Source organism: Archocentrus centrarchus, chromosome 22, assembly GCF_007364275.1.
Source record: "Archocentrus centrarchus isolate MPI-CPG fArcCen1 chromosome 22, fArcCen1, whole genome shotgun sequence".
In the NCBI taxonomy this organism is placed as follows: Eukaryota; Metazoa; Chordata; class Actinopteri; order Cichliformes; family Cichlidae; genus Archocentrus; species Archocentrus centrarchus.
Window position 1 is genome coordinate 9,215,931 of NC_044367.1, and position 14,125 is coordinate 9,230,055.

The window sequence follows — 14,125 nt, forward strand, 5'->3', positions numbered from 1 at the left end:
CTTTTTCTCTGTCACTAGGGTTGCTAGTGCTACCCTAAAAAGGAAAAAAAGGGAAAAAAAAAATAAAAAAAGCAAGGGGGTGCGATGGAGGCTGCCCCGCTTTCTCACGCTCGTAAGAAAGCCCTCACTTCTTCTCTATGGTGAGTGACACCTGCTGATTACCATAGAGACACTGTGGGAAGTTCCCCCCTGCCACACTGGGCCGAGATTTGCACCCTCTCCCTGGGTAAACAAGCAATCCATGGATTAGTTAACTGGGTTACTGCATGGCAAACAAATAAACACACATTATTTAGAGCAAATTAGTGCCAATGAACTCTCAATGACCAGTAAAATATATCACCCTTAAACAAGAAATACACTCCAGATCTTTTCTTCTTCTTTGAGACAGGTAGATTCCAGCTCTTGAGATTTTTCCAATGCAAACTACTTTTTTAAAATATTCTGTCTTCTCTGTGAATAACTTAAATATAAATATGAAATACACTCCAACTAACAGAATAAGTTAATATAGTGGATGTAACACATATGTGCATACAGTAAACTCCCAGACAGCTGAGCATCCCTTTCATTTCCCTGTCTCCCCAACCCGCCCTAAACTGAAGAGAGGTGCCAGTGATGTGATTGATGTCAAAGACTTTGAGCTGGTCCATAGCCGCTTCCGCCATGGGTCTGAGTTGTCAGCAGGGTCATTATCCTAGCAACAGAGTGGGAAGCGTGTGCTGGAAGTGGGGGAAGACTAAAAGGGGGTGAGCTTGTGAGTGTGAGCATGGGATAAGGAAGAAAGGGGGACAATAAAAGAAAAAGGAATGCAGGAGTAAGAATGGAAGAGAACAAGCAGAAAGAGATGAGGACAGTGAGGAAATGACAGACAAAAAGGGTGCACGGCAACAGTAACAGAGGCTGAAAGCACTGCCGAGTGCCACAGTTGTGGCGAGCAGGCGGACTCTGCACAGCAAAGTAAGCACACAGCGGGCTTGCTGTGAGAGGAGGCGAATGGTGGAGGTGCCACCTCCCTCAGCCTCCTGGTTCCCCCACCATTCCAGCCAGCCTGCCTGCCGACAGCTGCACCCCAGTAATTTACTTCTCTCCACCACATTTAGCAGGAAGACTGCTTCCCATTACCCAGAGCAGGGGGTCCGCGCTGATGGCCAGACACCCGGCCAGAGGAATGGCTTCCTGGTGTGACACCCTCTGCTGCTGGACTCTGCCTACAGGGGCTCCAGGCTCAGATCTGTCTGCCACTTCAGCTTTCACTACTGGCATTCATTTGGGTGTTTCCCGACAAAGCTGAGGTTAATTGTTAGGAAAGTTATTGGGAAAAGTTAGCAAGACAGGGAATACCATTAGTTTCAGTCAAACTACTGAATCACCCACTGACAGAGGGTCAGCTGTGGCTCAGGAGGTAGAGCAGGTTGTCCACTAATTGGAAGGTCAGTGGTTTGATCCCCCGCTCACAATCTGAAGTGTCCTTGGGCAAAATACTGAACTCCAAATTGCTCCGGATGCATCCATTGGAGTGTGAGTGTGCCTGATAGAAAGTGCTTAAAGGAATAAAGTGCTGCAGGAATGTGTGAATAAGGCCTGCAGTAAAAAGTGTTGAGTGCTCAGGTAGAGCAGAAAAGTGCTATACCAGCCCAGTTACAGATAATTATATGCCATAATTGACCATTTTCTCTCTGGAAAATCCGTTTACCCATCACTTACCTCTTGTGCTAGTCAGTTAAAAATGTGAAGAAAACAACAACGCTCAATTGTGTATCTACTTGTCAGCTGAAGTAAATATCTCATTACAAAGTTATTCTGCAGTGAAACTTAAGATCCTGGTGGACAAAGACTGCCCCTCTGGTTGAGCAACCAAGGGATGTGTTTTACAAGTCTGATCCACAGAAGTCCCATTCCCCAACCCACAGAGCCAAAAAGATCTGATGCACCGAATCCTCCACTACAGAACAACAACTTGGCATATATTGTTATGGTTGGTCACTACGTAATGCAACAATAATACTGTTAACTACACTACCAAAATTAAACTAATAAGACATAGTAAACTATATATTTTTTTTTTTTTAAAGGAAGGATTTTCTCATTTTATGGCTTCTTGATGTTTTAGTTTGTTTAACCCTCACAATACAGGTCAATATATCAGCAAATTTGCTGAGCTATTCCCCACACTTCTGTACATATGCTTGTACAATTGTGTACTGTAGCAATATGTGGCCCTATAATGACAATAGTCCAGTCAAGGCCAGCAGCAGATTTGGCAGAAAGTCAAAGTCCTGAGACAGTCAGCAATGCAGTATCATGAGACAGTCTTAAATCAGGTGGGTCTGCTCCCTTGAAGAGCAATGAGTGGTGTAGGAAACGCTGCATTACCCTTACTGAGATCTTACAGAGGAAACTAATATAAATGTGGGAAATGATGGCTGAATTGTTGCAGGCCTGTTCACCAGATGCAGAAGATACAAACATTCAAACGATAGGAGGGAGGAAAAAAAAAAACAAAAAAAAAAACCAAAAAAAAAAAACTAAACATCTACAGTTACTGTGTCTAGTGTTTCATAACCCCCCAACTCAGTCCACCCCCACCTCATTCCTATTATGTGTCTCATGCACTTTCCTGGACCACCAACAAGGTCTCGCTTGGACGGGTAGCTCACGGGTGTCCTTCAGCCGCATGACCAACAAAAGAGCCCATCAGCAGATGAGGTCCAAACCAAACCACAGGAGAGTCTCTGTGGCATGTCGCACACAACATCAACCAGCTCTCCTCAGGCCGACTGGGTCACTGAGCAATGTTCTGGGAACATCACAAAGACGCTGCTCAACTTCTGTCTCTCCCTCTCGCTCGCTCTCTCCGTTGTCCCCCCCCCTATCCCTTCCTGACCATCACTACTGGTGTGTTCTCTGCTTTCCCTCCTTCTCTCACTCCACCCCTCCTCTCATGAGTTGGAGCCAGCTGAGCGTGCTACCCAAACCCAACAGTTGTTGTGGCCTTCGTTAGCCTAACGAGGGGGCCGGCTCTTTATACTTGTCAGGGAGCAAATGAGTCAAACAAACAAGAGCCAGGGAAGAGGGGAGGACAAGCAAGCGCTGTTCTGTTGAGCTTGACTGGGTTTTTGGCCACAGTGCTTCCCTGGAAACTAGGGAACCCACAATCTGCCTCTTTGATGTCAGATGATGCTCTGGCTTTGATGGAAACTTCGGAAAAAAAACACTTGCAAAGAGAAATAACATGCTGTTTGGTCTCTGTGGCCACTAGAGGCCGTAGGCACATTCAAAGTGTGTGGGTGCACTCCATGAAGGATCTAAAAAGGAAGTACCATTTGGGGACACATAACAACTGGTTATGATAGTAACGACAAAGTTACAGTGTTTTTGCAGGCCTGTACTTGCAATGTGGTCTGTGCATAAGGGCACTGGGTAATGTCCTGCTGGCAGTGTTGAAATAAATGTGCTTCACTCTATCACTCATGTTTGCAAATGCATGTCTAAATGTACACACATGCTCCATCCTACTCATCTGCTTTGTCTCGCATTCCTAAAACTGTCCTTCCAAAACAGATAAAAATCCCATCAACACGTCCCCAGTAGTGCCCACAATCCACACACATTACTACAGCACAAGGCCTACGAAGAAAATTTGAAGGTGTCCTTCAGAATTAGATCATTTCACTGAGTGCAGCCTGTCTGGAACAACTGTACAGAGCAATCCAAGGCTGAGAACCCGGAGCTCTAATGACAGATTAGCTCCACTGGGGGTGGGGTTACAAGGTACAGAGGCACAATCGCTTGCTTTACTTTCTCTCAGGCATCTTGACTCAGTTTGCACGTGCATGCTGAAGATGACTAATCAGAAAGGAATCAAAGAGCCTACTTGCCAGAGCTGCTTTGCTTTGTGCCTGCCACTGGCCCGGCATTAAATTCAGTCATCATGTAGAGCCAATAAATGGGCACTGCTAGAGGAGGAGGCCATTTAAACGGTACCTGTTTTTCTAAGAAAGTAATGCGGTGCTAGACCAGGTCCATGGAACACACACACACACACACACACACACACACACACACACACACACACACACACACACACACACACACACACACACACACACACACACACAAAAGGTCAATCTGTTGTAAAACATCAAATTGGTGTTTTGAAAGCACACATGGGAGTAATGAGCATGGTGAACACACTCAGAGGTGGTACAAGCCATTTATTATAACGCCCACATGGAGATTTGAGTCACTTGGGTGGCGCCACCACACAAGCTACACTCAAGGTGCAGGATAGGAAGATGTTTGCTGAGCACAGGCTGGCTTGGCTGAGGTGATGGACAGAAAGACAAGGCTACTGCAGGTTCACCTTCTGTGCACTGGCTCTGGGGCAAAGATTGCATGACAGTGACGCGACACTAAAAGCCTTCCTGTCAAGGAGGCAGGCGGATGCCCTCCAATCAAAACAGAGGCTCGGTGACATTTCACAGGGCACAGCTGCTGGGCTACGACAGCATGCCAACTCACTATTTCTGAAGGGTTGTTTGTTTAGTGTTCATGTCACAGCTGGGGGGTGGGGGGTGGGGGTGCTTCAGCGCTACAACGGTGTGTATACATGCACACTACTGTCACAACCTGACTGCTTTCTTACAAGTCCCTATTTGACCATTCTTATAGTTCTACTTTACACTAGCTTTCCTGTATAATGTTCCACTCTTATCGGTACTCGTGAAGGTGTGGAAAGATGGACATGTGCCAGATTTTAATGGGACAACAAACAAGTATATCAGTGAGTGTACAAATGTACAGACTCAGCCTCTAAAGGAGATAAAGTGCCACTCATTCTTAGAAAGGAAGAAGTTTCTTCTAAAGAAAAGGAGGTTCCTGTTCTCATTTTTGCCTGAACAGACCAGAAAACACACACACACACACACACACACACACACACACACACAAATAAATAAATAAAATTTTAAAAATCCAAATCCACAAACAAAGCACAATTTACCTATATAGATTTTTGTCAACTACTTCCAAATTTTCCAGGTTTGAACTTGTTTTTAGCTTCTGCTTATAAAATGCCAATGGCACCCAACATGTCCTTACATTAAATGAAAGACCACAGGTGCATGATCTGATCACATGGGGGGTATTGAGCTGAACTGTGCTGACCCATCAAACTAAACCAGAACCCTGTTATGTGATTGGCCCAAAGCTTGAAGAGGGAGAGTGTGGGCTAACACACTGCAGGAACTTTTCTAGTGAAATACTCCCATCACCTTATCCAATAATTGCAAGTGTTGGTTCTCCCACTTCCAGAAAAAGCCTGGTTCCTGTATTTCTGGGCCGAGGAGATTTCAGTGGTTTCTTTCCTATTTTGCCCCTGGTGGTGCAAGCAGCGGTGAAGTGGGCTCTGAGAGGCAGCCACAGTAGAAGGCAGAGTTAGTATGCACACATAAAGCTGCTCAAAGCCAGCAGGTATGTGAGGAATGCCTCTTCGTCCAAACAACAGGACTCAGGCCCGACACAGAGCCACGCCACGCCACACAGGACCGTCAAAGCAGCTACATGGGGCCCGGTGGGGATTCTGCAACTGGATGCCTCTATGTTACATCTGGCATTCTACCTCCTTTTAAATGCATTTACCCACTAATCAACCACTCAGCACATAGAGTATACTGTTGTTTGATCAAATCTACAGCTTGCTTCAAGAAGCTCAGACAAGGCGTATAATGAATTAGTATTTAAAACAAAAAAAACAAAAAACAAAAAAAAAAAAACTAAGAGTAAAGTATTAATGCATACAGTTTAAGTAACACTAAGTAATTTGTTTTCTCTGACATTAATCAACAAGGAAGTTTTAAATCTTTGACATATTTTAGGGTCTTTGCATAATCTGTGTTGTGTGCCAGGCTTGGATAGCCCACATGTTTGCACAGTTAGGTTTGTTATGAGGACTATACACCTTGACTAAACCGTAACAATGTATACAAAAACCTTAACACATAAATAATGTCAAATGTTAACTGGATTCAGATTTAATCAATCAAAACCTTACACGACTAAAATTAAAAATCAAACTACGTGGCACAAACTTCATCTGTAAATGTACCTCTTTTGTGCAGCCATCCCTCCTTGACGATCACCACATTGGTCATGTTGGTGGCCAGGATGGAGGATCCAGGTTTCTCTCAGGGAGAGACAACTTTCGTTCCCAAGTTTCCTTCACTCAGCTCTGTGCAGGAGCCTGGAGACGGGGTCCTGGGGTTTACAGCCGTCTTCTCAATGGTGGTTACCTATTAGTTAAAGAAAAGTAAAAATTAGCTCCATGTTAAGGTGAAAGATTTTTTCCACTTGTCTGAATATTAACCCTAAGGTCAATGGGGCTGAGAGAAAGCAGCAGAACTGAGGAGATTCTCATGCTTTATAGCCCACTCAGTGAGGACAGGCTACAACTACAGTGCAAGTGGAACCTGCAACATTTCAAGGTTCAAATATCTGTGTAAGGCTGTGGTTTTTGGCAATCAAAATGAGGTCTCCCGTATTGGAAAATTCCATGCTGTTCACTATTGAGACAGCCATTCCTGATAGACTGGGTGTTTTTTTTTCCTACTCATGAACAGAGCAGCAGTGAGAAAATAATTATGTCAAATGATTCTCAAACACAGGATATCCATAGATTGTGCACAGCCGTTTATCCTAATGATTTTCCTAAAACTCAGTTATACTAGTAACAATAAAAAAATCACTAGATTTTTATTCTGCATACAGATGGCAAAAAAAGGTTTATCTATCTTAAAGGGTCTACTCAAGTGTAACCTGCACCAGAGCAGGTTATGTTTGACATAACATGCAGAAAACCCACCAGCTATGGACCAATCAAATTCTATGGAAGATAGTGTCGCCTTTCCTGGAAGATCCCTCGGGCCTCTGTGAGCGGACAGTAACAGGGTCTAAATTTGATAAAGACCATCTAAAAGGATATTTATTTTCCCTGATGAGCATCAATAAGAAATATAAATTCTTAGAAGCAGCTTTATTTGTTGTCCCCCCCCCCGCTCACTGAAAGCAATTTGAAAACAATTTTAGTGTTCTATATGCCTTAATATAGTGATATGATCTCAAAAGAGAGACAAGGTCAGACTGTTAAACACAGCCAGAGCTGCAGCTGAAAGAATATTGAAGGCTGAATAAGACTCCATTACACACATCTGAAAAACCATTTAACAGAATATGCAATTGTAATTATGTCAGCTCCTTCTGTGTCTTAATGATAGAGCTGTGATGGTTGGCATCTTTGATGGCTTGCTGTCTTAGATTCAAATACAAGAGACAAATGGGGACAAAAGAAGAAGTGGCAGGCCTAAAATCTATTTACAGCAGATGAACTGTAAACAAAGATGATTCTGAACTAATTCAATTTAAAGAATCAAACTGATGTTCATCTTTCCTACAGCAATTTAGTGGCTCCATAGTGTAGTCATTCACTTGACAAAAGGTTGCTGGTTCGATTCCAAGTCCAATTTGGGGTCATGTCAAGAAGGGTATCCGATGCAAAAAGTGTACTAAATCCAATATATGGAGCTACCCACTGTGTTGACCCCTTGTGACAGGGAGCAGCCCAAAGTAGCTTTTAGCGATGCACCAATTTAATCAGCCAATCATATTCATCTCGATAACTGCCATCAGTCTATCAGCAAATAAGCTGATTCACTGGCTGATGTTTATCTGCTGAATTTCAAAATTAGTGCATCCTTTATCCTTCCTTCCATTTTTATTATCCAATTCAGTGTCACAGAGGTGCTGCAGCCTATCCCAGCTGCCAAAAGGGCAAAAAAAAAAAAAAATATTTTTTAAAAGGCAGGGCACAACCTGCATGCGTTGCCAGTCTGTTGCAGGGCTAACATGGACAGACAACCAGACACATTCACATGTATAGCCAATTTAGCATGGTGATGCAGTTGCCTCACAGCAAGAAGGTCCTGGGTTTGAATCCAGGCTGTGGTCTCTCTCTCTGTGGAGTTTGCATCTACTGCCTGTGCGGGTTCTCTCCGAGTACTCTGGCCCACTGTCCAGAGACATGCGCGTTAGGTTAACTGGTGATTCTAAATCCCTTACATTAACATCAGTTTATCACTGAAGTCAAAAATTTTATTAACTTGTGGATAAGAGTGACTTTACAATGGCATTTGTTTTAAAAAAGGATCCCACTGCTGTGTTCCAGTAAGAGATTTGTGCTAAACCAGACCTTTATGCAGTTGGATGACATTAACCAACAAGGAACTATTTTGTTTAAAAACAAAACGTGCTCTATAATACAGTTCAGAGTCAATGTTACACGATAAAAAGCTTGTGATCATGTGATATAATCAAAAGATTCCTAGTAAGTAGATTTGTTAACCGTGTAATTATGTTGATTATACGATAAAAAAAAAAAAATTAAAAAAAAGTATGGTTGCAAGTTGCAAGACAACAGATAATGATGGTCTCGTGATATTGTCAAAAGCAATTAACAGTTACAGCATTGCTGTTAAATAGACCACGAGGTGAGTGTTTTGTCAACAGAAATAAAATAAACTGTGAGGTCAAGTTGTGCTTCTTACAGTGAGAAAGGAGAGATTCACAGTTGAGTGCTGAATCTGAGTGTTGCATTTTGAATGCGCCTTTGAATAAAAGCATAACCTCCAGAGGAAGAATTAACAAAAATGTTACCAGGTTTAAATAGGTTAAAATACCAGAAGTGTGCAGAATTCCATCCTGGGATCTTAGACATGTGAAAGAAAATACTGCTGTCATATTTATATAGTAAATGTGCGTAGTGTTTTCAGAGAGATGGATGAGTAAAGGGCAACCCAAAAACACCCTCAAAAACTCAATTTGGGAGCAGCTGCAATAGTCACTTTTTAAAACAGAAGTCAAATCAGGCAGTAAAACTGTACTAATAGTCATCTAAACAATTCTAAATGCCATTAGACTTGCCAGATATTCACAAAAGCAGTGCATACTTCAAACCTGCAGGCCAATCAGAACCAAAACACTCGACCTTTTCCTTCATTCAGTACTTCTTCATGATATAAAGATAGACCTGAATAAAGGGAAGCAGTCAAAAAGATGATCAATTGCAATGCTTGTTCAAATAAAAGTCCCATACTGCACCAGGCAATCCCGGACCATCGGCTGAAATCAATTTGCTTGCTGCTCCATCAGAGCTGGGCCATCAAAAGAGAGCTCTGTTTGAGTGGCCTCATCCAGCTTACTGGTGGGGACAACAACAGGAAGTGAATGTGACTATTGACAGACGACGAGTCATATCAGTACAGCCCCAGGCTCAAATACATCTGGCAGTGTGCGCGCGATCAACACCTTTTACTGCCACTCTACTCCCTTCCATCAGTGAGCAAAAGTAAGTTTATGAAGCCCAAGTTTATTTTCACTCAGTGTTTTTGTTTATTGCACTGAGGTTGTGGTGCTTGTGTCACACAACCGATGCTGGAAGGATCCTGGAGAGGGATTTGAAAAAGCACACAGAGTGCAATTCAAAGTGAGGATCACAAAAACCGTTGGATCCCTTCAGCATCTTAGTGTGGACTCTGTGACACAGGCGCACACACAATCTGGGATACACCTCACAAACAAACTTGAGCGCACACACACCACAGCCAAAAAAGCAACACACGCACAAGACCGGCTCTGGAGCCACAACAGAGCGCTGCTGTTTTAATGGGAGCGACCTGTTGCTACTGCGGCCTGTGTGGAAAAAGCTGGGCCGCTGCCAGCGCTGCAGCCAGCAGCCACTGAATGAACCCAGTACCCTGACAGCAGGTCACATGGTCCTCAGGCCTCTGGGCCACCGCCTGCCTGCCTGCACTGATGTCAGGGCGGCTTTCAATCATTCATCTTTCTGGCTCCAGCGCCGGGGGCCACCCCATTCAATGCAAATCAGTGTCATGCAGCAAAAGATGCCACACACTGAGCCAGAGAGGACAGTCCCATGAGTTTATAGCAGGAAGCAGAAAAATCAGGCCAACATCACCACATTACTTCCTCCATCAGTCAGATTAATAGATACAAGTCTGTTTTTGCTTCATTTTCTGCTAAGTTAACAGAAGCGTTAGCACATGGTTTATGGTTACAGAAGTAGAACGTTACACCCAAAATATTAAAAAAAATATATATAAAATAAATAATCACAAAATGAAAGAAAATGACATCAGCTAACAAGCTCAAGTGTTGCTGAAAAACAGTCAAAGCAACACTTAGTGTCCAAATGCCACAGTGGAACCAGTATTACTGTGATCTACTATACACTACCAAGTTCCTCTTTCAAGTTCCCTGAAAGCACACCATTATTGATAAGAATATTGCGGGTAGCTTCAACTGAATACCAAACCGCAGTGGGTGCAACCTTGAAAGACAAGCAGCCTCACCACTTTAATCCTGTGATGACACGAACAACAACCTCTTTATGACTCATGTTAATGTAATCATTTTCACGCTGTTCAGACAAGTCATAAAGCAACACAATGCTTAATTTATTCAAATCTTCTCATGTCACCCAGTGAAAACCATTTCAGGATAGCTGCAAAATAACACAGAGGCGTGCAAAAAAACAAAACAAAGAGTACTTCGGGGCTGAATTGTTTCCAGTTTTTGTGGCACAGATTGAGAAGAAAACTGCCTGGGATACCAGTGCGAGAATCATATCTTCCTCAGCCATAATACATCTAGACTTGGGTGATGCATTAGGCCCTAGTCTGCCTGTTTGCAGGGACAAAATTTTCAAACAACATTCCTCAGATTCTGCATGCAACTGGTGGCACATTTGCGTCAACGGAGCTGCTGCGAGGGGATTGGGTGGGAGGTGGCTGGTTTTTGTTTTTTTGTTTCCAAAAAAGAACAGCCAGAGCCAAGCAGTCACTGGCTGCATCATTATGCCAGCTTGTTGCGTCTTCCCGAGGTCACATGCCAAGTCCCCTTGCGTACACACACTGGACAAACGCAGTCTCATGACCGATAAAAACATTTTTGACACTGAAGGCATGGTGGGTACAACATGCCCAGGGACAATGTTCTCTTTTTAGTATGTGCATACACCACTTGGAAAAGGACACTGTATTATTAGTAATACAACTATTCAAGTTAAGAGATCACCTGATCTCTCTCCCACTTGATAGGATTTCTTTAAAAATAAGCCTTTTTGACAAAAAAAATAAATAAATAAATGTGATTGAGTACAGACACACACATACACACTTGTCATCACTGTAGGTGGGATGCTAAGAGTGAGGCCAGTGAAAACTATCAAAACACACATACCCACAGGCATTATCCCTTTGTACTGATTACTAGAGAGGGAAAAAATGAAATGACACTGTTGGGGCTTTTTTTCATGACTTCCCTGTGCCTAAATTGTGGACTAAAAAGTAAACGCGTGGCAACAAGTCACAACATAGACGCAGTACTTTTTTTTTTTTTTTTTTTTAAAAGCACTGTTTGCGGCCACAGCAGCTTCTCAGTAGGCAGGCAGGCAAGCGGCAAAGCTAATGGCTAAAGATAAGATGGCAATAAATGCCTCACTCAAACAAGTAAACAAACGCAGTGGCAGTTCATAACAATGAATGAGCTGCTCTCCTGTTGAGCTCATTTGTTTTCATTTCCCTCTAGGGCAATAAAGTACTAGACAAAAAAAAAAAAAAAAAAAGAAAAAAGAGAAAAAAGAAAGAAAAGAAAGAAGAAAGAAAGAAAAAAGAAAAACAAAAAACAAAAAAACCCCAACTTTCTCGCAAGAGGTGAACCTTTTGAAGTAACTTGACTGCAGATATGTTGGCCTGAGGGCTGTGTCTCAAAAGTGGTCATTGTCAAAAAAATGAATGGTTAACATCTTAAGAGACTCACTGTTTGTGGAAAAACACTGCGCGTTAAGCATTCACTACAGGAAATTAATGAGCCATCGACTTTTTTTTCTTTTTTTTCGTGAGAGGCTACTTTTACGGCGAACTGAAGTCAGGAAAGTACCTCATTTCAGGTTTGCATCTAGCGTTAGAAAGGATATGGGGCCTAGCAGGGCAGCTTGGGTGAGAATAACCGCATCCCATGTAAGTACAATGGGGACCTACCCTGTCTAGCTGTCGAACTCTTGTAGTTAACCATGCGAAGGAAACGCGGACATTTACCTGGACAGGAATTCAACAATGTGTCCGTCTCATTATAGTGAGCTGTTTCGGCGGTGTATTAAGTTGACGGGTCCTTCAACAATCTGAACAAAGTGCTCTCATTTACTCCGTTTCTCTTGCCTTTCTTCCACTACACCTCCCAAACGCGCTGTCTGCAATGCCTCTGTGGCAGCCCTCTCTCCCGGGTCCTAAAGCCGCCCTTATATGAGTCACGCTCACAGTAGGAGTAGTAGGCTGTCAGGCGTCCCATTGATGAAAAAAAACCTGCAGCGGGGCTTATTCTGCGTGGCCTTGTTGAACTCTCTGCTCTTTCATCTGTGCCGGTGGTTTCCAAAATGGGGTTCAGGGACCTGCGGAAGACCTTGTATGGTTTCCAGGGGATCCTCACTTCAATTAAGTATACAACAATGATTTTTTTTTTTTTTTTACTTCCTGAAGCGATCACGAGGTGATTTAGACTATAGGGATTTCATTTTGGTACCTGCTCTGCAATGAGCTATATTAGGGTTGCAAAAGGTGCATATTATCATGAATCATCAATGGTTAGTTAGCACCCCCCCACACACACTTTTTTTTTTTTAATTGCGTGTTTTTAGTCACAAAAAAGGAGACAAATACTCTCAATTAGTAGTGTGCTTCAGATGGCATGTAAAAGTGCCTCACAACAGTTCAAAATCCAGGAGTTCAAAATGTTGCAATTTGCTGTAAAAAAAAGACTAACCAAACCATTTTTTTAAGAGCTGGAACTGGTTCTTTTGGTGTATTTTGACTTCAAGTTATTATAAATACATTTTTATTGATTGTCTAATCAATTATATGATTTATCATTTCACGTCTAGCCTGTTGTTTGATATCCTTTTAAAATTATATTATAACAAGATATTTTAAGTACATAAAACTCCTTCTAGGGTTTTAAATAAGTCGAGCTGCAGCTGTACCTTAAAGAAAAGTACAAATTATTCCCCACGGGAATGTGTGTCAGCCAAGTTGTTTTTGATGTGTAAACTTTTTTCTACTGAAAATAAACAATAACTAAAATTCAGTCAAAGTAAATAAAGTCTGATGCAGAGTGAGGTCAACAAACTAATCAAAACCACAAAAACACATGTAGCCTTGTAGAATAGTAAAATTATATTAAAATCAATAGTAAAAGAGGCAACTATAAGCAGGATGTGCTGCTGTTCCCATTCTGGTGCATGTCAGCACTGAAGCATCAGGCGGTGGGCGTTTTATCACCTGAGTCCAGTCATGTTTGCTGATATTAAAAAGCAAGTTGCTTCCTCTCTGAGTTTTTTTTGAGAATCTTTTCATAATTATATGTCAGACTGTTACCTGTTGTATTAGATGAACCGTTGTCTACAGGCACAGAGAACCCTGCTGGAGAGGTAGGAGTTAAACTAGTTTTGGACAGGTACAGACAGGCCAGCTCAGTCTGTTTAAAAGGAGTCATGGAGCCTGTGTATCAAATGACACCCTCAGATGACTGGGTATACTTGATCAAAATGTTTCTGAAAAGAGGTTTAAAGCATTTAAGAGACCTCACACTGTAACATTTCCATAATTTTGCAATATGCTGTGATACTCATGACCCTCTCGTGTCCATTACTTGTTACCCCTGAAGACAGATTAATTATTTTTTCTATCTCCAAGCATAACAGTGTTGTAGACTGGCTCAAAGTTGAATCAGTGTTGACAAGCAGTGTTAGAAGTTTATTAAAATACATGTATCACTTAAAAAAAGACAAGACCGTGAGCGTGAAAATGTGCGCAGTAATGGCTAAATAAAATTAAAAGAGCAGGCAGCAGGGGAAACTGCCAATGTTCCCTCTGTGATGAAAAATTCATTGGCTTGTGCCCTCTGTCTCTCAGCCTCTTCTGCTGTCAGGTCCCCCTGTTTGTCACTCACACAGTAAAGTGTTCCTCACTGCTACTATGCGTCAGCCTTGCCAAGCTGT

The 14,125-nt window shown here is 42.4% G+C and overlaps 1 protein-coding gene across 1 annotated transcript in view; it reads right to left on the reverse strand.

The window, feature by feature from the left end:
* Positions 1–12,324, reverse strand: part of akt1 (v-akt murine thymoma viral oncogene homolog 1) — a 32,394-nt gene extending 20,070 nt beyond the window's left edge. Inside the window, exons 1-2 of the mRNA XM_030719051.1 lie at positions 12,171–12,324; positions 6,110–6,293 (exon numbers count right to left, since the gene is read on the reverse strand). Coding sequence (XP_030574911.1) covers positions 6,110–6,155 — 46 coding nt within the window. The 5' untranslated portion in view covers positions 6,156–6,293; positions 12,171–12,324. The remainder of the gene's footprint in view (positions 1–6,109; positions 6,294–12,170) is intronic.
* Between the last annotated feature and the right edge of the window lie 1,801 nt (positions 12,325–14,125).